The 24,733-nt window shown below is 43.4% G+C and overlaps 1 protein-coding gene and 1 long non-coding RNA gene across 4 annotated transcripts in view; one reads left to right on the plus strand and one right to left on the minus strand.

The window, feature by feature from the left end:
- Positions 1 to 24,733, minus strand: part of APBA1 (amyloid beta precursor protein binding family A member 1) — a 233,165-nt gene that overhangs the window by 21,563 nt on the left and 186,869 nt on the right. For 2 of the 3 annotated variants that reach the window (XM_086415467.1, XM_086415468.1), the window contains exons 3-6: positions 19,883 to 19,978; positions 15,517 to 15,556; positions 11,991 to 12,136; positions 710 to 742 (exon numbers count right to left, since the gene is read on the minus strand). In XM_086415467.1, coding sequence (XP_086271593.1) covers positions 710 to 742; positions 11,991 to 12,136; positions 15,517 to 15,556; positions 19,883 to 19,978 — 315 coding nt within the window. The remainder of the gene's footprint in view (positions 1 to 709; positions 743 to 11,990; positions 12,137 to 15,516; positions 15,557 to 19,882; positions 19,979 to 24,733) is intronic. The other variant, XM_086415469.1, reaches the window with a different exon arrangement.
- Positions 21,287 to 23,565, plus strand: LOC147367000 (uncharacterized). The gene is made up of 3 exons (XR_015169699.1): positions 21,287 to 21,532; positions 21,822 to 21,968; positions 23,135 to 23,565. It is a non-coding gene; the product is annotated as an uncharacterized LOC147367000 (long non-coding RNA).

Below are 24,733 nucleotides of genomic sequence, written 5' to 3' on the forward strand. Positions count from 1 at the left end.
CCAACAGATGGAAGGAATCAGGGTGACTGACTCATACCCCCAGGACCTTGGAGAAGTCAGAGTTTGCTCCTACCCAAGTGCTGGGGGGGGGGGGGGCGGGTGTCGATGTTTACAGCAGGTGCAACAAGGCAGCTGGAGGCAGTTCTGGTAAGAGGGTCTTCATGTTCCCACACACCGCAGCAACACAGAAGCCACCCCATTAAGAACGAGCCCCAGTGCCTCAATGTCCCACGGGTAGCTCTTAAGCACTGGAAGCTCCACAACCAACAAAAGCGCACCAATCTGGTTCATTTAGGGCTTGACTCTGCACACATGTGGTTATTAGCGAGTTTTCTTTTTTGCATCCAGCAATCTGATAAATCCACAAATCAAACATGACTAGAATTGAGCAGACCCAGGTCCCTGCCATGTGAATGCTCCTGAATGGTGGGCACTTGCACACTACTGCAGGATCCCTTCAGCATTCCCAGTCTGCTCCCTGGCCTTCCTCTGGAGTGAGATGACTAATGAGCAACAGAACACAGCCACTTTGGGCAACTGAGTTTTGAGAAATGTTGGCTTATGGGGCGGTTCAAAAAGAAATCTGAACAAAAACTTGCTGGATGCAGAAAACAAAAACACGAAGTAAGAAAAAAGGCAAAACATAAATAAATGAAAAATAAAAAAAAACAGGCATAACATCAAGCTGATGAAGTTGTTTGTACTGCACCTTCTTCCTGCTTTTGGCTAATTTCTGGGCCATCTGCTTAGCATGGAACAAACAGAGACAGGAGAACAGTTAGAAAAGAATTTGCAGAGACTCAAGTTGAAAAGGGAATTGACAAACTAATACCGACAGTGGTACACAGCATTTCTGTGGGACGTGGACTGGCTTCAAAAAAATCCCACTAGACTACTGATTCCCTAAATCAGAATTTGGTAGTTGGCAGGGGCAGGAGGAGGAAGGACAAGTACTGAGGTGCCTTACACTTAACTGCAATTGATGCTTTCAAAGAACCAACTTTTGGTTCTGTTGATTTCCTTTATTGTATGCCTATATTCTGTTTCATGGATTTCAGCCTATATCTTTATTTGTTTCCACTTTCTTTGGGTTTAATTTATCCATTTTTTTCTAGCTTAAGATGAAAACTTAAATCATGGATTTTCAAACTTTTTTCTTTCCTGATAATATTTAAAGCTATGAATCTCCCTCTAATCTCCACTTTAGCTATATCCCACAAATTTTGATACATTGCAATTTAATTATCGTTTCATTCAAAACACTTTCTAATTTCCACTGTGATTTCTTCTTTGAACCTTGTGTTCTTAATTTAAACACATCTGAAGATTCCCTAGTTATCTTTTTGTTATTGACTTCTGAATCAACTGTTCTTCATTAACTCCAGTAATACTTCTTGCCTTAAATTTGTATAATATTAATAGAACCTGTGTGTGTGTTAGTCGCTCAGTTGTGTCCAATTCTTTGCAACCCCATGGACTGTAGCCCGCCAGGGTCCTCTGTTCATGGAATTCTCCAGGCAGGAATACTGGAGTGGGTAGTCATTCTCTTCTCCAGGGACCTTCCTGACCCAGGGATCGAACTCTCATCTCCTGCACTGCAGGCAGATTCTTTACTATTTGAGCCACCAGGGCTTCAATAAAGCCTATTTCTAACTAGAAATGGATATAAGATTTATTCAAGATAGCAGAGTTCTATAAGAGTAGAAACTCTGAGGCCAGACTGTCCAAAACTGAATTCTGGCTCTGCTACGTACTAGTCATGTGACTTGGGACAAAACACTTAACATCTCTGTGCTTCAGTTTCCTCAAATGTAAAATGAAGGTAAAACCAGAATTTACTTCATAGGACTGTTGAGGATAAAATGAGTACAGCTGACCCTCGAACAATGTGGGGTTGGGGTGCCAACCACCACGGGGTCATCCGTGTATCACTTACAGTTGGCCCTCTGAATACATAGCTTGGTTCCTCTGCACCCACCATTCTGCATCCTTAGAGTCTACCGATCACAGAGTCAACTGATCTTGGACCACATAATACTGTACTATTTACTCCTGGAAAACATCCAGGTATAAGTGGACCTGTGTTGTTCAAGGGTCAGCTGTATACACAATGCTCTCAAAACAGTGCCTGGTGTGTTATAAGCACTCTATTTGTATTTGCTCTTAAAAGATTATGATGTTAGATGATTATAATTTGCCTGGGTTGGGATGCAATCTCTTGGCTTTGGTAAGGCCTGCTATATACACGCAGACATTACCTGAATGATGGTGAGTCAGTGGCCGAACCACGGGCACTGCTGTGATGATGGGGGTGGGGTGTGGGAAGAGCAGCTCCCTCACACCCTTGGTACTCACCTGGCACCAAAGCTCTTGCTCTCAGCAACACGCCACTACCTCATAAGCAACTACTTGTGTTGTCTGTGCAACCTCATGGCGGAGAAACTGGATGAGTCAGCCATCCAAACACTGAACAGCTGATCTGGTACACCCAGCAGACCAGGGCAGCCCCAGCCCCACAGCTCACACTGATGGTCAAGACTTAGTGATGAAATAGTCTACTCTGGGGAAGTCTGGAGGCAGCAACTGCAAGCGTTATCCTAACTGCTGCAATGACAGTGGAAATATCTGTGCATCTGAGGAGTGGCCCCGGGCTGATGCTGTGCCACACAGATTCCTGATCTGCACCAGTTATAACCCTCAAGATGACAACTGCTGTAAGAGCCTAACCTTTGTCTTACCTCCCCTGAAATGATACGGCAGTAATATGTGCATTTCCACTATTTTTGATACCAAAACTTAATGGCCATTGGTCAAAATTCTTCACCTGCAGGATGAGAAATCTAATCTGAAGGGCCCCTCTCAAAGGAAAGCAAGCCTGCCACCAACAAAACGCCCACTTTCTGTTTTTACTGGGATGGGTGATGAGGAAGAGGATCCAAAAGGCAAACCAAGTTTCATGAAAGGAATTTTGAGTATTTTTTTATGAAGTCAAAAATATGTTGTACACTTAAGAGTAACACCACCCTTAAATCACTTATGATGTCCAAGTGCCCTGAAACAAGTTAGAATTAAAAATTTAGGCATAAGTTTGGAAATCTTATGGGGGTCAGGGCCAGAATGAGAAGCTGGAGCAGCAGAGAAAGGACTTAGAGCCTTAAGGCCCACATGCATCTTGAAGCAGGGGCTGATAACATCCATTTAAAGCCCTGGCTTTCACGAGACTTGGGGCTCACCACCAGCAGGCTGGCGATCACCAAAGGACACGTGCAGCACTGTGCATCCAATCACTCCATCCGCAACGTGTACTGAGTACCCGCTGTTGCTAAGACCCTCTAAGGCTAGTTATGTCTGGGATCCTCTGACCATTCTAGCTTTTCTTTCCCCAGCTAACACTTACTGAGCACTTAGCACATGCCCATATCCTTCTAAGCACTTCACATGTAACAGTATAAAACCTTACAATAACCCTGTGAGGCAGGCAGTACATTATCCTCATCTTTCAGAAGAGAAAACTGAGGCACAGAGAGGCTCATTAACTTGCCCAAGGTCACACAGCTATTAAGTGGCAGAAGAGATAATCAAACTGGAAACCTAATATATTCCAAATTGCTACAGTGCCAGCTGGACATGTTTCTCATCTATAAACTTCTCAGTCCGTCTCAATCCGTCTGTAAAATGGGGTTAATGATACCTACCTCACAGATTTCCCACCCTCTCCATTTGGAGGAGTAAATGAGATAATGTATGTAAAGGGGCTGCTATCCATGTCAATATCTTCTTTATCGACCATAGACTTCTTCAGGTCAGATGGGAAATCAGCTGGCTTAGACAAGGTAACACTGACAGAAATTCTCATTTTACAATTAAATTTTGAAGCACCTAAATAAAATCTCTCCATAAAAGAATGGAAAAAAAAATCTGATCTTTTGGGGCAGGCTAGTAAAGACAGATGTAAGAATATTTGATAATGAACACACCTTACAAAAATGTGTGGACCAAAACAATACCAAAAGGCCATGGAGACAAACACACCACATTGCGTGGACATGAAGCAGTTTCTACAGCTCAGGCAGTTTCAGCAGCTCACCCCGTCTTCGGTGGAGGAGCAGAGAGTGAAGTGGGAATGAGGGTGAAATGAAGCATGGAGATGCAGTGAGAGGAAGAGGTGAGTGAGCTTGCTGTACAGGCTTCTCAACTGGTTCTCTAGGTAGGGTCAAGGCAGGGTTCCCACCTGTGGGAGGGCTCGGAAGGGGATGCCTCTGCCTGCTTTAGATACTGAGTGTAGGGCAAAGCTCCCTCTAGAAGTTTTTCCTAAAACATATTTAAAAGAATCCCAGCAACAAGACGATTAGGTATCACCATAGGGATTATGTATTCTGCTTTCAAGTAATTGTGGAAGCTTCTGGTGAAACAAACTGAATTAAATCTCCTTAGTACAGGACTTCTCAGAGCCTTCACTAGGATAATACATGTGACAGATACCAAAAATATCTATGTGGTGGCGTTTCTTGTGTTTGTCTGCCAATAGAACTCCATCAGCGAGAAGCGCTGCACTTGACCAGAATGTGAGAGCACAGCTAGGGAACAGAGGCTCCTTCACACTGGACGGATGGGCCACACTTCTCTCAGGGGGTGGTTCCCGACCTGCAGCACACATTACCACCTCCTGGAGGGCCTATGAAAACAGGTTCCTGGGCTTTACCTCCCTGAGTTTCTGACTGGATTGGGAGTCTGCACTTCTAACAAACTCCTGAGAGTCTGTACTTCTAACAATTTCCTAGCTGATGATGCTGTTGCTGGTCCCACTTTGAGGACCATTGCTCTAATGCATTTCTAGATCATATGGGAAGCTTTCTGGAAGGTTATTCTTACTTCTCAAAAACAGATGAACTAAGGCAGAAAGAATAGATTAGGAAGGGTGCAAAGATGAAAAAAAAAACTGCAAAAAAAATGGCAGATATCCTCTAACTCCGCTGCTGCATTCAGATGTACCTTGTATCTTACATTTTGGTAGATGGAAATGTCTTAATTACAGATTCCTCAGTCTGCCTTGTACTTCGGTTACCTAAACACTCTCCCTGGCTCCCTCACAAGACTACAGGTTTCTCAGGGTCAAGGACGTGGTTGATTTTTATCTGCTAAGAGGCCTTGTCACAGGGATCTTGCATAGGGACAGTTTGCTTTTTGAGCCAGATTCATATCTAGAAAAACCACAACTCCAAATCTTCCCCCCAGTTTTGGCAAATAAACCTGCACATTATTTGTAATTTAAGAAAACTGCAATTCTTCAGACTCCAAGTGTAAAGCCAGTATCACTATTAAATGTCAGCCCACAGTTGGTGCTACGTGAGTGACAGACACCACATAATTGACGGACAGACCAGGAATTAAAGCCTGCTTTGAAATGGAAACCCAAACATCAGGGGTAGAGCTGGCTCAGAGCAAAAGCACCTCAAACACGGGCCACAGGGGGGTCCTGAGAGGAAGGCCTCCCTGGCATCCATCGGGTCAAATAAACAATGCAGGCAGAGGAAGGAGAGGGCCTAGCTGGGGTCCCTGAGGGAGGGAGGCAGGCAGAAGGAATCAGAGAAAGAAAGGAGGAAGCTCTTCTGTATGTAGGTGAGAGCACCAAGCCAGGAATTACTCCAGTTTGTGGTGAGGATATCACTAAATGGATTTCTAAATAAATCCACAGAGCATCCCTTCCCCCTTCCTTCCTGGATGGACGTGGCTAGAAAATCGGTAGCCTCATTCTGCTTGCTCTGTATCTCTCTAGAGGTGGCCCAGGGTAACTCATTCCTGAAAGGCCAGCCTCTTTACGAAGAAGCGTGCAGCACCTTCCTCAGAGGAGGGAGTGCATGCGGGCACCCCAGTGCAGGCTTCCCTGGACCACCCGAGTTCATCTGGAGACCCGCTCTCGGCCCCTTGGCTCCCTGTGCACGTGGTGAAGTCTCTGTGCACCATTCCCACAGTAACTTGGGGGCAAGGAAATAAACCACGGGTTCTGAACGCGGCCTTCTCCACTTATAATTTGAAAAAGTGGCAGGCTGGGTGTAAAGGCAAACAATCTGACAGGCATTTAAATGGATGTAAAAGGAACACGAGGCAGAAAATATTTAATGATAGGCAACATTCCCTTCAGATGCAAGAAGCACATTGTGAAACGATACTTATACATGAAATGCGACTGTTTAATCTCACCACTCTATAATGAATTCCTCACACTAGAGCAATTTGCTGTAAAAATAAATATACATTTTCCAGCTGCTTACTCTGCTCTAGGCAGGTCTAAAATGGATTTATAATCAGAGAGCCTGTCTTGCCTGTTCTGATTGACAAAGCCTTCTAATTTTTTGTTCAAATGATTTGTGGAACTTCTGGATACTAATCCTTTTTGAAGATTCAAAAGTAAACTTTCTGGTTTCTCATCAGGGAGCTGGACTTTAAAAATGGAAAAGAACACTCTCAGAAACCACTGGGGAAATCAGAAAGTATACCGTGCAGAGGATTTGGTGCTTGGAGGGGTCTGGCATGGGGATGCTGGAGTCTGGGGTCTTTCCCCAGACCTGCCCTACATTTGGGTGATGCGTCTGTGCCTGCTGTCCCCTTAAGGTCACTGAACACACACATGTGTCTCAGGGCAGCAGACAGACAGACTCTAGCTGTGGGAGTCAAGGACGACCCATCAGGAAGTCAATAAACAGAAACCAGGAAAAACTCATCTCAAAGCAACATGCAATGCTTGGTCTCAGGGTTCCTCAGTACTCTTTCGGGAGTGGATTATTGCTTTGTTCTGGAGGATTCACCTGAATGGACCCGGGTAGTGTGCCTTGACAGGGAAGGGTGCTCTAGCAATCTGGAGGAGATAAATCTTTGTCACGTGGCTCTATCTTGGACCTAACAGGGTGGCAAAGATCTCTGGTTCTAGCCTCTCATGCCAATAAAAATGTCCCAGGCGACACGACAACAACCAAAAGCACTGCCTCTTTTCCAAATACCCCCTTTACTGGTGGTCCCTGTCTATCAGAGAACCATCCAGGGTCTCTGCACTCCCACTGACCCAGGGAGAGCTAACCGTACCATTATTAACCCTGGAAACTAAGCGCTGGGTCAAGAATTCAGCTAAGTTACTCCATGGTATTACTGCCTCAGCATCCATTCTGTTTGGCTAAGCAGCCTGCATGAACCTTAAATTGACATTATTCCCTTCATGCACGCAAATGCTGTGGAAAGCAGCCCGCAGAGTCACATGCGCATGTCAGCTCCTAAAGGGACCCCACCCCCACTCATCAGCCCTTGTCTCCCCCAGCTGCCCAGGGCCTTCGCCAAGGCGCCCCTAGCTAATACCTCCATTGAGCTCACCAAGACCCCATTTTGGTTTGCACTGACCAATCTGGCCTTCATCTGGAAACCTCAAAGCATTCTACCCATGGACTCCAGTGAAGGCATGGGCCCAGGTCCTGCCTGACCTCCCCACATGGCCTCTCTAGGTGTGCAGGTGCTTCCTCCAGGACTGCTGAGTCTTAAACTTCTCCATCTCAATTTCTCTTGTAGTCTTCTGCTCACCTGGGGGTTTACTTAACAAATGCTGATGTAACAAAATTATAATCATATCTGGTAACTGTGGGGACATGAGGAGTCAGAACTCTGTCCCTAAAGATTGTGCTTTTCAAGTTCTCCTGTATGAGATAAGGCAGGACAGTCCCTGAAAAGCAGCTTGTTCCCAGGGAGTTTTGTGCATTCTTGAACTCTGCACCTGGGAGATCCTAAATTAACATGGAAAACACTGTGGGGACATCTCCAGGTATTGATGTCACCTCTTTATGCTCAGGGAGAGGGTAAAAGGAGACCAAGCAAGCTCTGACAGACAGCTCAACAGAAACCTAAGATTCTACCAGCAGCATTATTGTGTCTGAGAGACCCAGAGGTAGGAGGGTCGGTCTGATACACTGTCAGGAAGTGGTCTAGTTGGGAGTCACAGGGTAAGATGCACCTCTGGAGGTAGGGGTGGGACTTGATATAGTTGTAAATTACTCTCTGGATCATACATCCTAAAGCCTCAGTAGTAGCAGTAGTGGAAATAGTAGTAGTAGTATTGGTCGCTCAGTCGTATCTGACTCTACAATGCCATGGACTGCAGCCCACAAGGCTCCTCTGTCCGTGGAATTCTCTAGGCAAGAATACTGGAGTGGGTTGCCATTCACTTCTCCAGGCAATCTTCCTGACCCAGGGATCGAACCTGGGTCTCCTGCAATTGCAGGCATATTCTTTACCATCTAAGCCACTAGGGAAGCCAATAAATTGTCAATAATGCTATCAAAAGTTGCAGCATGGGCTTCCTGTGCAGTGATGGGTAATGAAGGGCAGGGCCAGCGCTGACCCTGTCGACTATTCAGGACATAGCAGAGCCTGGGCAAATTCGTGAGACGAGCATCAGCCCTGGAGGAGGGGGGGGAGTGGGGGTAGAAGGACGTGAAGTACCACCCCTGCTCCGTGTGACCTCCATGACCTCCGTGGTTGCTGCTCTCTCCTCCCTCAGGCTTCAAGGCAGTGTCTCACCTCACAAGGGCTCCCCACACTCCTGTGGCCTTTTGATCCAGACACCCCTCTCTCCTCCTCCGGCACCCCCTTGTATACTTGCTGGCTTAATTCACTTCTCATGTGTGCTGCTGAACTTGAGTGTAAGGATCTCACCTTATAAATCACTATTTTTCCTCCCTCCCAGGACCCTGCACAGCCTTGCACACATAAATGCTCAACAAATATTCTTTCCCTTGATGAAGAAAGTTAAGGACTCTTGCTTCTTGTTCCACACTGCCATACAAAGCCCAGGATGAAGCCTGGGCATGTGTGAGAGAGAAGACATGTAAAGGGAACAGTCCCTTGAGAAGGGTGTTGATTCTGACCAATGGAAACTTGACAGAACCCAATCTGGCAAGTCCTAAGCTATTTCAACTCACTCGAAGTCCCCAGCTCTGATTTCAGTGGTGATGAAATGCCTGTGGCTCTAGCTGAAAACAGCCTCAGGGGTTCTAGGTGCTGGCAGCACCTGAATGACACGATGGCACCATCAGGGTCCCTGTCACCACTGGCTTGTCCACGGTTCTAGGGGCACTAGCGTCATGGCGGGTATTCTAGAGGCTGCATTTCCATGGGGTCAGGCCAGTTCAAACCAGTTCAAGCTAGTTTGGCTGGTTCAAACTAGCTGTGAATGACTTAAACTAGACAAAAGTGGTTTCAGGGATCAAAGAAGCTCGCTCCTTTTAAATCTTGACAATACAGATGCAAACAGGTTATGACTGGTTTGAACCGAGTTAGCCTTGCACTGACTTGGTTCAGATTAGCCAGAGTAGATCTGATCAAATGCTTTCTTTTAGGTGAAGCAAGCCAGTTCAGCTGACTGTGGCTCAGATCATGAATTCCTTATGGCTAAATTCAGACTTAAATTGAAGAAAGTAGGGAAAACCTCTAGACCATTCATGTATGACCTAAAACAAATCCCTTACGATTATACAGTGGAAGTGACAAGTAGATTCAAGGGATTAGATCTGATAGAGTGCCTGAAAAACTATGGACAGAGGTTTGTAACACTGTACAGGAGGCGGTGATCAAAATCATCCCCAAGCAAAAGAAATGCAAAAGGCAAAATGGTTGTCTGAGGAGGTCTTACAAATGGCTGAGTGAAGAAGAGAAGTGAAAGGCAAAGGAGAAAAGGAAAGATAGCCATCTGAATGCAGAGTTCCAAAGAATAGAAAGGAGAGATAAGAAAGCCTTCCTCAGTGATCAATGCAAAGAAATAGAGGAAAACAACAGAATGGGAAAGACCAGAGATCTCTTCAAGAAAATTAGAGATACCAAGGGAACATTTCATGCAAAGATGGGCACAATAAGGACAGAAATGGTATGGACCTAACAGAAGCAGAAGATATTAAGAAGAGGTGGCAAAAATACACAGAAGAACTATACAAAAAAGATCTTCATGACCCAGAAAATCACGATGGTGTGATCATTCACCTAGAGCCAGACATCCTGGAGTGTGAAGTCAAGTGGGCCTTAGGAAGCATCATTATGAAGAAAGCTAGTGGAGGTGATGGAATTCCAGCTAAGCTATTTCAAGTCCTAAAAGATGATGCTGTGAAAGTACAGGACTCAATATGCCAACAAATTGGGAAAACTCAGCAGTGGCCACAGGACTGGAAAAGGTCAGTTTTCATTCTAATCCCAAAGAAAGGCAATGCTGAAGAATGTTCAAACTACCGCACAATTACACTCATCTCACACACTAGCAAAGTAATGCTCAAAATTCTCCAAGCCAGGTTTTAACAGCACATATACTGAGAACTTGCAGATGTTTTAAGCTGGATTTAGAAAAGGTAGAAGAACAAGAGATCAAATTGTCAACATCCACTGGATCATAGAAAAAGCAAGAGAATTCTAGAAAAGCATCTACTTTCTGCTTTATCGATTATATCAAAGCCTTTGACTGTGTGGATCACAACAAACTGTAGAAAATTCTGAAAGAGATGGGACTACCAGACCACCTGACCTGCCTCCTGAAAAATCTGTATGCACGTCAAGAAGGAACAGTTAGAACCAGACTAAATGGAACAATGGACTGGTTCAAAATTGGGAAAGGAGTACGTCAAGGCTGTATATCATCACCCCACTTATTTAACTTACATGCAGAGTACATCAAGCCAGATGTTCGGCTGGATGAAACACAAGCTGGAATCAAAACTGCTGGGAGGAATATCAATAACCTCATATATGCAAATGACACCACCCTTCTGGCAGAAAGCGAAGAAGAACTAAAAAGTCTCTTGGTGAAAGTGAAAGAGGAGATTGAAAAAAGTTGGCTTAAAACTCAACATTCAAAAAACGAAGATCATGGCATCTGGTCCCATCACTTCACAGCAAAGAGATGGGGAAACAGTGGAAAGGGTGATAGACTTTATTTTCTTGAGCTCCAAAATCACTGCAGGTGGTGACTGCAGACATGAAATTAAAAGACACTTGCTCCTTGGAAGAAAAGCTATGACTGATCTAGACAGCATACTAAAAAGCAGAGACATTACTTTGCCGACAAAGGTCCATCTAGTCAAAGCTATGGTTTTTCCAGTAGTCATGTATGGATGTGAGAATTGGACCAGAAAGAAAGCTGAGTGCTGAAGAATTGATGCTTTTGAACTGTGGTATTGGAGAAGGCTCTTGAGAGTCCCTTGAACTGCAAGGAGATCAAACCAGTCAATCCTAAAGGAAATCAGTCCTAAATATTCATTAGAAGGACTGAAGCTGAAGCTCCAATACTTTGGTCACCTGATGTGAAGAACTGACTCACTGGTAAAGACCCTGATGCTTGGAAAGACTGAAGGCAGGAGAAGAAGGGGATGACAGAGGATGAGATCGTTGGATGGCATCACTGACTCAATGGACATGAGTTTGAGCAAGCTCTGGGAGTTGGTGATGGACAGGGAGGCCTGGTGTGTGGCAGTCCATGGGGTTGCAAAGAGTTGGACACGACTGAACGACTGAACTGAAGCCAGTTCAATCTAGCTTGAACAGGATCGACAGGTTCGAAAGCAATGACACCTAGTTTGAACCACTCTGTAGCATGAATGTTCAAGGCACTGATCTCTGTCAGCAGAAATGCAGTGATACAGGGCTCACATATTGGAAAGATAATATTTAAAATGCTGTCCTTTCTCATCTTTCCACTTTTCCAAAGCTTATCATCATATGTACTTCTTCCTCAAGGCTGGCCATTAAGAACAATCAAATTATATAGCATTTATGCATCAAGACTCCAACACACTTTGCAAATCATTTTTCTGTTGAGAACTTTGGCAGGTACAGGTATAAGCCCTGCCTGTCATGTCACCTCAGTCCACTCCACTAAACTTGGGACATGTGGTGCGGGGTGACCACTATGGACGGCTCAGCTGCCCACACTGGCCCACCACCCCCCCTCAGAGCACAGGGCACCCCCTCACCTTGATCCTGCTTACTGCTTCCTGGGCCTGCATCATTCGCACGTTTTTGGAGGGAGTTTTGTCTGAGAGCAGCTGGGTGGAGCCAAGGTAATTAGCAGCAAAAATGATTCCATCAATCAAGTCCTCAGGGTCACAAGGTCCAGGAACTGTAACACACAGACCATGGTGATGAGTGAGGCCACGTGTGCCCCCCATCATGCCCCTTCCCCTCTGCTACACGCCTCCAACACAGGTGGTCAGCTCCCGACACCCCTGAGCAGGTGCATCTACCTGAGAGTCTAAGGCATCTCTCTGATCTCCCTTCACTATGCCCTCATTTTCAAACAGAAGGGCAAATTCTTCCTTAGAGGAATCTACTTCACCCAGACCATTTACTATGAGAAACAATGTGAATATTTATTTAAACATAAAATATAAAATTCATTGCTAAATGATGCTGTTTTTTGGGAGAAGGAACACTATACCATCACGTCTGGCTCTCCTGGGTCTAGTCAGCTTCTCTCACACAGTGGGTATCAAATAAACGTTTGCTGGACAAATGGTTAGATGAGCAGAAGGCCATCTTGTTAGACAGCCTCATCATCCAGTAGTTCCTTTGCTTGCCACTGATTCATATCACCTACCCCCTCCATTTTATCCATAATGGGGGAAATAAATATTATAAATCAGAAAAATGAGTATTTGCTGCAGAATGTCTGGATTCCCCAAAGAGCCTCTAACCTGAAGTCTGTAAGAGAGGTAACATGACCCCAGAGTCATGGTCTCGTGCTAATAACCTTGTTGACTTACCTGCTATAATGTGCCCGGCCTGGATCCACATGCATACCAATTCCAAGGAAATTTGGAATTTTCTGTTCTCATTCACCAGCCTTTCAAATCAAACCTTTAATTTTAAATAATTAACATGGAGGCATCTGATTCTAACCATTGCTGTTGTTTAGTTGCTCAGTTGTGTCTGACTCTTTTGCGATCCCCATGGACTGTAGTCCATCAGGCTCCTCTGACTATGGGATTTCCCAGGCAAGAATACCGGAGTGGACTGCCATATCCTTCTCCAGGGGATCTTTCTGATCCAGGGACAGAACCCATGTCTCCTGCATTGGCAGGCAGGGTCTTTACCACTGAGTCACCTGGGAAGTTTGATTCTAATCATGATCACCTACAAACCCCACTGGAAATTAAAACGTGTTGGGACTAATACATAACTTTACAACAGATGTGAAAAGAAAGGCATTTTAATTCTGCAGTGAAAACATATGTATTTTCTTTGGCTTGAATGCCATATTTGGAAAGACTAAAATATACTTTTTAACCCACTGTTAAAAACTCAGGCTCTTAGACAACTCGAAATGGAAACAATTTGCCTTTTCCTCTTGAAGAGCTAATCTAGAATGATTTTTATTTTTATCCTTACACATCAAGCTCATCTTGAGTTTAAACAGCTGGTTCCCACGATAAGCTACTTCTCAGGGTACAGACAACGTAATCTATTTGTTTTCCTAAAACCAGGGCGCTGGTGGAAAAAAAGAAATTAACTGTTTTAGGAAAGGTCTTCACAAAGCATCTGTGTAGAAGTTAAATCAGGAAACCTGTTAAGTTTTCTGATTCTCAATCTTTCTGAGAAAGGTTTCTGGACAAACACTGAGGGATACAGCCAAACCTGCCTCTATCACATGCCAGTCATTTGTGTGCTTCTTGAAAGACACACGGTTCCTACCCTGAAGGTTTTACAGATATGAGCAGAATTCAGGTTATTTACAATGTATAACTTCAGTTATACAGCAGGGAAGCACTGTTAAAGTAAAATAATACATGGACAAGTTTGGATCTATACTATGTCTTGTAAAAAGTAAAATATCATCATAAATCCCAGTGATGGATTTATAATGTTACATAAATGTAATCATTTTTGACAACCAAGAGAAAAAAAGACCTCATCCAGAACAGCAACTTTTAAAAGACTTCCATTTATTTTGTGAAAATAATGAATGTTAAAAGAAAAAAAAATGAAACATCTTTTTCCTCTTTGGGATTTCTTTTCTCTATGGGATTTCCACTATCATATATTCATCGGTGGGTTTAGCTCTCTTTACTGAAAAGGGTCCCTTTTCAACCACAGTTAAGTATGAATATGTAGATGTGTTTAAGAGTAATTCAGGTGATATTTAAGCAACCATATAAATGTCAAGAAGCTGAGAGAGAGAAATATTGGACCTAAACAAATACATATTTGAGATACAATTTATGTCAATTATTTTCTAGGGAAATTGACTAGAATCAAATGTCACTGTATTACACTCACAAAAAATAATCCTAATTTCATTTTACACTTAGTGCTAGTGTAACTTTTTTAAAGTTAAAAAAATTAAAGTTATATTTCTCCTAAGTCAAAGAATTGCAGACTTTCCTTTTCAGTGATGCCTTTGTGTTGCTCTATGGGTGAACAAGCACACACATTATATCTTCACATTCATGTTGATGCTGAGCTTGGAAATCTCGAAGAATATTTTCTAAATTCCTGAAAACTCCCCCAAGTGCTCTTCTGGAGTTCTGGGTCTTTGCAAAAACAATGCATATAATTTCCAGGTTACTCAAGAAAGAAACGACCTTGTCCTGGGCTTCAGGCCAAAGGGTTCAAAGGAAGGTTTATGAATTCAGGTAATTTATCCTCGGGCAGTGGAACAGACATGGAACCTGAAGGTCAGACACAATGTCTGGGTATCCTATGGCCCCTAGAAAACCCTCCTTCAAGGATATGATAATGCCCCTGCTCCCTCAGATCATCTGCCATCCTCCCTGGTAGAGGATCAGTAGTCGTGCCATCTGTGTGGTCCAACCTCAAGCTGCGGTGCCTAGTCTGCACAACCACGTGGCTGTCCTGCATAGATTATCAATCCCATGGAGAACGGTGAAGTTAAGACTGCCGGTTCCCAGCCTGTCTCTGCGACTCTCACTGCAGGATCTTGGGAAGGCTGCTCACCCTCGCTCTATGCCTTAGTTCTCATGCATAACACGGGGATAATGATAAAATCCACTTCACAAGATCAATCTGAGGATTCAATTAGTTATCAGTACCTGGCAGAGTAAGAGAGCTTGATAAGTGTTACTATTATTAGCTCACCCAAGCAAGAGACAGGAATTACTGGGAACTTTTTTTTTTTTTTAAACTTTCCCCTTAGTTAAACACTGTTTCTAATTGAATGGTTCCTGATGAATGCAAGAGGTATACTGGATTGGAGATGAGGAGACATGGGTTTTGAATCCAATATGGCCAGTTCTAGGCTAGGCAAAACCCCCCAGCACCCCTCAGCCTCACCGTCTCCTGGACAGAATCAGCAAGGATAGGGAGGAGGGTCTTTGAGAGGTTCATGGCTATTGCTGTTTTAGTCTAAGATTCTAAGACTGAATAAGTGACTTTGTGGCCTTTCTTTCCCACTAGTATCTTACAGCCCAGTTCTTCCAATACCCAAAATGCTAAAAGATTCATGAATGACTCAGTGTTTAGTATTTCCTTTTCAGCTCTTACCTTCAACGTAGGTTGGGAATGAAGCCAAGCTTTTTCTTGACTGTAAATAAGACAAAAAGTTTCAAAAAGGACAAAGCATCATTAAAAATTCATTAACACAACCATCCATGCAAAATGAAAAATGAATACATCACCAATGGCAGATATTAACAGATGTCAACCATTTTTGGCTACAGAAAATGAAGTGTGAATAAATATATGCATTTATTATTAAAAGTTACCTGAAGCCCAGAACCATCCATTCATATTTTAGATAATCTAAAAACCCTACATTCCATAATCAGAGAAATGTTTGTTATCTTAAAAAATAATCCATGGACCAAAATTCATAATTAGCAGTAACAATAAAGGCTCCATTTATATTTGTAAGAATCTAGGTGTGTGAGAAACTGTTGATTAGTAAAAGCACCAATAATATGATTATATGTTAAAATTAAGAATTCCCTTTGAGAATTTTATTCCACTTTAGGTCTTTGCAGGGCAAATTTTGTTTGTACTTTAGGTCTGATCTCTCACTGTGCTAAAAATGGTTGCTAGGGTTTTTTATCTCTTCCTTTCATCTCTTACTGGTGTATTTTAGTTTAAAAATTCCATTACATAAGTCATTATTATGTGTTACCATGTATTGTATATTATTCTTAAAATAAGAGCCCAATAAACAAAGAAGTTTAAGAAGCAGTTAAAAAATCTGTCACAATAATGATTTATGTAATGGCATTTTTTATATTAAGTAAAACCCCATAGCAAAGGTTAGTCTCCCAACAGCATCCTTGAAGTGGATATAATCAGTTAGAAGGTTTATAGAACCTGACTGGATGACAGTTTAAACGCCAGCTCTCAGAGGACCAACACTTAACCCTTGGTTCCTTTCATAAGCCAATGTCCCAGAGATAACTCTCAGTGGAGTAAGAGTCAGTAATTCATTTCTACTTCAACCAGTAACAGAATTTGCAGCTGACAGTCTGGGGCAGGATGATGTGAGCATTGTAGGAGAGTCGAGAGCTAGTGTAGAAGAGTCCCTAAAATGGGCAAAATCAGAGTCTGCATGGCCAAGGGTTATCTTCAGAAAGCCTGAGGATTTCCACTGCTAAGAATCTACCAGGTGTCAGGTGATGATTTCAGAACAAGACCATCTAGTAAAACATAGCTGCTCAGTAGGGTGACTTGAATTGATGGAATACTCTGGGGTGCCTAGTGGACTGACAGAGGGAAGGGGCCTGTGTGATGGCTGGGATATCATGGGGAACACCTTGATACAGTTTATACAGTGCTCTTCATTTGGAAGATGGGAATGGTAAAGGGATGATAAATTAAATTTGCATAATATTAAAAAAAAAAAAACAGTAGTGTTAGCTGTTATGTGAAAAACTGGAGGGAGTAAAAGAAACAATTTTAAGACTTTAAACTCAACCCAGGACAAGGACAAGAATTCAACACTAATCACACAATACACAATGCAGGGTAATCTCAGTAAACGTGCTGGAGATGTGCTCACTGGGATGAAAAAGCTCCTCATACCAAAGGCGGGTTTCTGGTTTCAGAAAAGAATCACCTTTCGGGACACTAAGGACACAGTTCACCAGGAATGAAAAGTCACTGGCTGCTAGAGCATCTACGGAAAAATGCACACCTAGTGAACGTCAGATTACGTGGACAGGAGAAAAAGGGAACTCCAAGTTCAAAAATGCTTTACATTAATTTTACTTTCTATTTACTCAAACGAGAAGACAGGCCCAGTTGAGTGCCTGCTGGCTTAAACTCTGTTGCTTTAAAGAAAAAAAAATCTATAATTTCATGGTATGCAGATGAAAGCTAGCTTCTTCACAAGGGCCTAAGACTTTTAGATTATTATTCCCCAACCATTTCCCTCTCCTTGCCCTCAGCATTTAGGGGCAATAAGGGCTTTACTTCATCTAATCAAAATGGTTTAACTTCCAGGTACAACTAAGAAGCCAATTTATATTTTCTTGGACTATTCGGATACTTTTCTGAATGCTAATCTCAAGGACAGTGCTCAGATTTGAGCAGAAGCTACAAGAATCGCATTAGTCTACAGCTCTAAAAGCTGCCATTTTCTTTAGAGTCACAATGCAGGGCATTTGGTTCATTCGTGTATTCTCTATTCATGGGCTCATGACTGGCTTTCTTTAGTCTCTAGGGTAGTAAACTTTTTTTTTTTTTTTAAGAGTTTTGTGAAATGAAAGAATCTCTAATTATTGCACACAAAGAGGATTTTCATCATTATTTCTAAAGATATGCAGAAACATGTGCCAAGTCCTGTAGGAACTGGGAAACTAACAAATTTGCCTTGCTTATTATATCTGATGAATAATCAAATGCTGAATATTCAGATGTCTGATGAGCCCTTTGTTTTCTCACATGTGGACAGAAATGAACATTAGTTGATCCTTAACATTCAAGAATTAACAGAGACACATTCAAGAAGATAAAGGCCAAATCTTTGGGATGTTTAAGAGGTCACTCAAACCGTGTGTAGAGCCTGGAGGCCTGAACATTGAAATAATAACACACAAGCTACCTGTCCATACAGTGTATGTCCTGCAAGTACTCTCTACCCCAGGGACAACAGATTGTGATGTTAAGAGCCTGGGCTCTCCAGAACTCTGGATTTTAAACCTGGCCCTACTACTTGTGACATCTGGGATGTAAGGTAAGTTACTTAACCTCTCAGCTTCCTCCATTAATAATTGAAGACAATAATTCCTACCTCATAGAAGTCATTTAATGCTTAAATGAGATACTATGTGATTTGCCTGGCCTGGTGCCTGAATGCATAAACGCTCAAGAAATGGTAACTCTCATTACTGTTATCATCACTGTGGCTTTTCTTCTTGCCATTTGTGCTCACCTATTCATGTGCTATGAATAAAATATAAGGGGTGCAGGGCCAGAAGAAACCGTAACCCCATTACTCCTGTTCCCGAGGCCTGATCAAGACCAGAGAAGGACAAAACATATTTCAAATCTAAATTCTAATATTGGTGTCATTTCTGAGACTGTCTCCCTGTGTTTGTTTGCTTTAATATGAATAGATTAATAAAAAATACTTCTCCCCTGCATGAATATTTAATGGCAAACGGATGTGTATTCAATGATACATCAAAGGTAAATTTTAACTAAGACTCCTTTTTAGAAGTGATCGCCACTCAGGTTAAAATGGAGATCACTTTCTCCACTGAATTTAACTTTCTTTATCAGCAAAAAGGAAGGAAAATTAGATAATCATTCATTATGTGGTTTATCTCTTTCATGAATATCCCCAGTGCTGATTAGGCATTATCTATATTTAGAGCGAGCTGAGCCCACGCATAAGATGATCGTGCAGGTCAGTATTGACCTGATGCTAGTTCATACACAGGTGGGAGGAGCAGTTAGCCAGGAGTAAAAGGACAATGGGTGCTGAAGAAGGCAATGTTTCCCCCTCAGGGAAAAACACCTGCCCTTTTCTAGCCTCAGAAACCTTAGTAGGAGCCAGCAGCATCTTCTCTCTTAAATATTCTCTGCCAGAGCAGAGCATGGCCTCCATCAGTAGGGTGACCATAGGATTGGCTGTTCAAAGAGACACTTTACAGTTGCACTTCCCAGCAGCCCCTAGCCACACATAGTTATTTAATTAAAATGCAATAAAATGAAAAATTCAGTTTCTCAGTGCCACTGGCCGCATCTCCAGGGCTAGCAAGGCACACACAGCTGGTGTGTGTCTACCAAACACGACAGTCCAGAAGCAGAACATTCCCGGCATCACAGGGAGTCCTCTAGAACAGCACTGCTTTAGAGTGAGAAGGGGTGCTCACCCGGTGTGCTGCTTGGACAACAAGTATGAACAAGAACTACCCCAAATAAACAGGACAAGCAGTCGCCCTGTTGTCAAAAAGCTATTTTACTTGGGCCTGAAATAAATGAGTATTTAAGAAACCAGCCCACTTCCCAAACCACATAGCAACTGTAATGCCATGGCATCGAGGCTCATAACCTCACTGCTCAACCGTTTTTGATGTTTCACATTCAACAGTATTTTCTGCAATCAAGGAAATGTTCTGTCAACTCTGCTTCCAGTACAATAGCCACTAGTCACATGTGGCTACTGAGCACCTGACATGTGGCTAGTGTGCTCGAGGAAGTGACTTTTTCATCTTATTTATGAATTAAAATAGACACCAGTGGCTAGTGGCTATCGAACGGGATGGCACAGCTTTAATCACTGAATTCCGTGCTGGAGAGATGAGGATTGTTCTCCCTACAGTAATCTGGGTCAGCAGCTCTATGGGAGGCTGGGTAAAGCATAAACCAGAATTGAAATAAAACATAATGGACTGATGGCTTTTGAGACAAAATGGTATCCTACCTCTTTATTTGTGGAGGCTTCCGCGGGGTCACCAGGATGAAGGGGTGTGCTCAAAGACTCTGCACCCAGGGGTGAGGAACTGCCCGGAGATGGGGACTGGAAAACAGACAGCAAAGCAAAACAGTGAGAACTGCACAGGGAACGCCGGGGTGAACCACCTGGCCTTAGGGACCTGGGGAGACAGGAGAGAGCTGTACACGACTGAAGAACATTTCAGCAGTGAGAAAACTTCCTGGAACAGAGTGCCAACGGTACCTAGAAGGCTTGGATTTGTCAAGCTTTCTTTAAATTCCTGCCCTGTTTTCAGAGGCCCTTACAGTTCCCCTTCTCCCTCATCCACCACCTCAGGCCAAGTGTTGAAACACAGCAAGAGCTGACGACCAAACTTAAAGCACAGATGAATAAAGCTAATAGTGATACTCAAGTGGTTTCTGTTTTTAAAACATTTTTCTTATTGAAGGATACAAAGACTTTGGATGCTAAATGTCTTAAAAAATTACCTGCCTAAGATGACCTAAGTGAAAAAGTAAAAATTAAAGCATAAATTTTTAAAGAGGCAGCTGGGACTGGTTTTGATGAATGGAAACTGAACCAGTTGTAAAATATTTTGTCTGATTTAATCCAGCAGCCACGGAAAACAGAGATATTTCAGCATTCAAACAACATTACCTTGGTGACTCTTAGAAGAGTTAAACTCTTTGTTAAGCAATATGTTTAAAGATAAGGCTTATCACTTAAAATGAACAAACTACAATAAAAGATACAACACGGCTAAATCTCAAGAATATTAAGAAAAGGTTAAAGGCACAGAAAACCAAAACCACAGTTTGATTCCTTCAAAAACAAGGAAAATGAAATAATTTATTAAATAAGGAGAAGGAAGAAGGGTATAGACTTGAGGAAGAGAAGAAAGGAGCCTTCAAAATTACTGGCAATTTTCCATTTGTCAAATTAGGTGATGAGAACACTGTTTTATTTGTTATAATAAACACAGCTTTTTTTAAATCTATTTTTAATTGGAGGATAATTGCTTCACAGCGTTGTGTTCCTTTCTTCCATAGCACAACATGAATCAGCCCTAAGTATACATACGTTCCCCTCCCTCTTGAACCTCCCCCTCCCACCCCCTACCCCACCCCACCCCACCCCTCTAGGTTGTCACGGAGCACCAGGTTGAGCTCCCTGTGTCACACAGCAACTTCCCAGTAGCTATCTATTTTACCTATGGTAATGGACATGCTTCAATGCTACTTTCTCAATGTGTCCCACCCTCTCCTTTCTCCACTTAAAAAAACACTTTTAAATACTCATTGATGTACTTAATAATAAAAGAGAAAGAAAAAGAAAAAGACTTAGAAAAGGTTTGGAAAGCAGGGGTTCCATCAGGCATGTTACTGCCCCCAGGTGATGGGCTCAGGCTCCCTCTGCGGGCCCTGCTTGAATGGATCTGAAGCTCCAGGCCAGTGAAGGTGCTTAAAACTCTCCTCAGCTGATCCCTGAAGATTTCTGCATGCTCCCAAAATCTGGGGGATGAAGAAAATCTTCAGGTGAGCCACAGGGATGCTTAAGAATTCTGTAGCCATGGTCCTCTGAGAGCAAGAACACACCGCTTCACAGCTTGTTTGATGGAAGGCATAAAACCTAGTCCAGGTAAAGATCTATTCTCTGAGGAAGTATAGGGCTATGAGTGAGGAGAGGTACATGCTGGGCAATGAAAGCAAAATCACACGAGCAGTAGCTTGAGCCTGCTCCTGATCTCTACAGACCAAGCCCCAGGGGAAGCGGGGGTACAGAGACATCAGGAATGTATCTCTGCTTGGGGAAGGTGAACGTTCCATGGAGTGTGGTGCAGAGGAGGGGAGGGGGCATGTTCATACATGGCAGGGGGGTCAGCAAGCACTGGGTGAAATCATAAAAACAATACATTCTTTCCAAAAAGTCTCAGTTACAGGAAATACCCAATGAACTGAAGGATGATGTGGTGAGACATAGAGTTACGCGCACAGACATGGTGCTGTCTCGACCTGCTGCTGCGAGGCCTGGATGTGTTTCCTATGAGCTGATGTACCTGATTCTGAGCAGAGAGGTGAGGACCAGCGAGCCTCTTCATCACTCACGTGCAGAAATCAGCTGCTCCATAGTTAAGCCAAGAGGATACACATCAGGGTGACGTGAGGTACAAAGTACCTGAGCCCCTCAGTCTCTGGATGCAAGAAAGGTACCCTGTGTGCCTCTGAAAAGAACACACAGAACTTTTCATTTGGCACCCCAGAGAGGTGGTGGGGACTTGCTGAGTTAGCTCTATGTCTGGCCTACTCAAAATTAATGGAGTAAAGTTTTCATGAGAATTTAATGCCTTTAAATTTTCCTAGTTTTTCAAATATGAAGCACTTCTTAGATATTTATGTCTATTTTTCCCCAAGTAATTTTCTCTGTCACAAAGATTTTAAAGGTCTAATCCCTGGGGAAGCTAGCACAGCTGCTTTTTCTTTAATTGCTTTGTTTGAGGGCCAATGTATCACTTTCATTAAAAAAAAAAAATGCTCCCAAAGTATCCCACAGTGCCTATTTCTCTAATTAGCTTCTGTTGCAAAGCTTCTAAAAACGGAGGCTTTGCAGTGCTGTGAGCACCGGGTCATCTCTGGATGATGTGAGAAGACAGGTTATCTGCAGAGCAGGCTGGGGTACAGGAGAGGCAGGTCCGACCCCACAATAAGGCTTGGTGACCAGCGCCAGTCACCCACCACGGGACCCCCGGGAAGAGGTACACATGTGACTCTGGTGCGCATGTCTCGCCGAGGCTCTCACGGGACCCACACCAGGCCTGATTAGAAGCCACTTCCCGTCCCTAGCCTTCCACATGCACATGAGGTCCCTTGAGCTTCCTTCTATCTGCACAAGCAATTACTGACCTCCACCTAGAGCCTTCTCCCTTGTTCTCTCCTTCGAAAGCGCTCATCTTGTTGAAGCCTTCTCAGACTCTGTTTAAGCTACTATTCTCCCCTGATGGCACGTCCCAGGTTTTCTAATTATCTGTTTCTCTGTGTGCCTCCCCTTTCCCAAGAACTCTTTAGCAAAGCTCTTGTCTTCGTCTTGGTGATCCGAGTGCCTCGCCTTGGGCACTCGTGAACAGCAGGGATTCACTCACTAAATGTTTACTGAATAAATGATGTCAATGTGGTTTTCAGCCTTACCATGTTTTCCAAGTTGCGCCAAAAGCAGTCAATAACTACTTTCTTGTATTATTTTTAGAGGTCAGTGATAAGCCTCTTTCTGTTATGGGACCCCTACTCTGCTACATCTGCATTTTGAACTGGAAAACTAGAGAAATGGCTTTGCCTGTGAAGACTCTGACCTTAGCTCCAGCAAAGTCCCTTTAAAGCACAAAACTGTCCCCAAGAGATTACCCTACCTGGAAGCCTACTACCTGCTACACCACTGCTGACAAAGTCAAGATGCAAAAACACCTTCAGAGCAGACACAGACTCCATGGAGCCCAAACCAAGATGTTAATGTCAATTCATCTCAAATGTCTGCTTTAAAAGCCCTTTGCCCCTCACCCCAACTTCTGCCTCTTCATATGCTGAAGAGCAGAGAGAAAACCAGAAATTGGAAAATAGTTTTTACTTTCAAAGAATGTATTGGAGGCAAAATTTCGCAAAAGTAAAAACTATCATTACATATTTCTGTCTGGAGTCTCATGCTTTCTGGGTTACTGGATGGATATTCAATTTCAGGCAAATGAGACCAAGGGTGGGAAGCAAAGGTGGGCTTGGAGATTCACAAAGGCAAGTGCCTGGGTCTCTAGGAAGGCACTGTTCAAAGATGACTTGACAACTCCCTGCTCTGGAATTACAGGAGGTCTCCTTAAGCTCAACCATTTGTTTTCTGTAGATTATGTTCTAGCTGATTCACCACAGCTCTGGGGTGGTAAAAGCAGAGCTCCCAGTCTTCAGACTTAGGCTCTTTAATGCCAGGACAAGAGATAGATAATCCTATCCTTAGGTCCGAGGATGCAACAGCATCTGGAGGGAAAGCCAATCAGTCATTTTCATTCACTGGACATCTCCTAGGGGCACATAAACTGTTGATGGTTGGGGGTGAGACAGACAAACAGTTCATGGCACTTTCAGGCTATGCTTGCAGGGGTGAAAAGCAGTGCATGATTAATTATTACTTATTTATTCCTCCAGTAGATATTTCAGTGCCTCCTTGTGTTCCTAGCACTGGACCCAGAAACAAAGAGGCAAGAGATGCTGTGGTTGTTCCATCCACCCCTTTCCAGGTAGGAGGAGGAAACGTATGAAGTCAGCGCCACGGCAGGTGGTGGAGACACGCATTCATACACGGAGACACAGAGTTGGGAGGGCCCACTTCTGCAGGAGGGAAGGAGTGTGTACCAGCAGCGCTACTGCACTGGGAAGGCACTGCTTCAGCTGAGCCCTTAAAACTGGATGGTCTCCATGCAGCAGGATGGGATTGGGAAGAGGGAGGGAACTAGAAACAGAGGCAGGGAGGGAAGCACAGCTCTGCAGGGAGGGGAGAAATAGGCTGAACAGCAGGGCTGGGACCAGTCACTGGAGCCCCACTTGGTGACAGACTGTGCCTACTCTCTGCCCAGAGGCTATTTTCTTTATAAGTCACTGGCCTGTTGTCCTCATTGGAGAAGCACAGTCTAGGCACTTTATTAACTATTTCCTGAATTGAACTGGAAGATCTAAAGGACTGAGGGGTTGAGTTACCACTTTGGTCTTCCCTTTCCCTTAATCCTCTTTCATCCTTGGATATCTGCAGAAAGAACACATTTTCACCCAGAAAAGCTGACGGAATGACACTGAGAACACCCCAAGG

This window comes from Bos grunniens, chromosome 8 (genome assembly GCF_055505025.1).
Source record: "Bos grunniens cultivar Pamir isolate PY7600 chromosome 8, Bosgru_T2T1.0, whole genome shotgun sequence".
Lineage (NCBI taxonomy): Eukaryota > Metazoa > Chordata > Mammalia > Artiodactyla > Bovidae > Bos > Bos grunniens.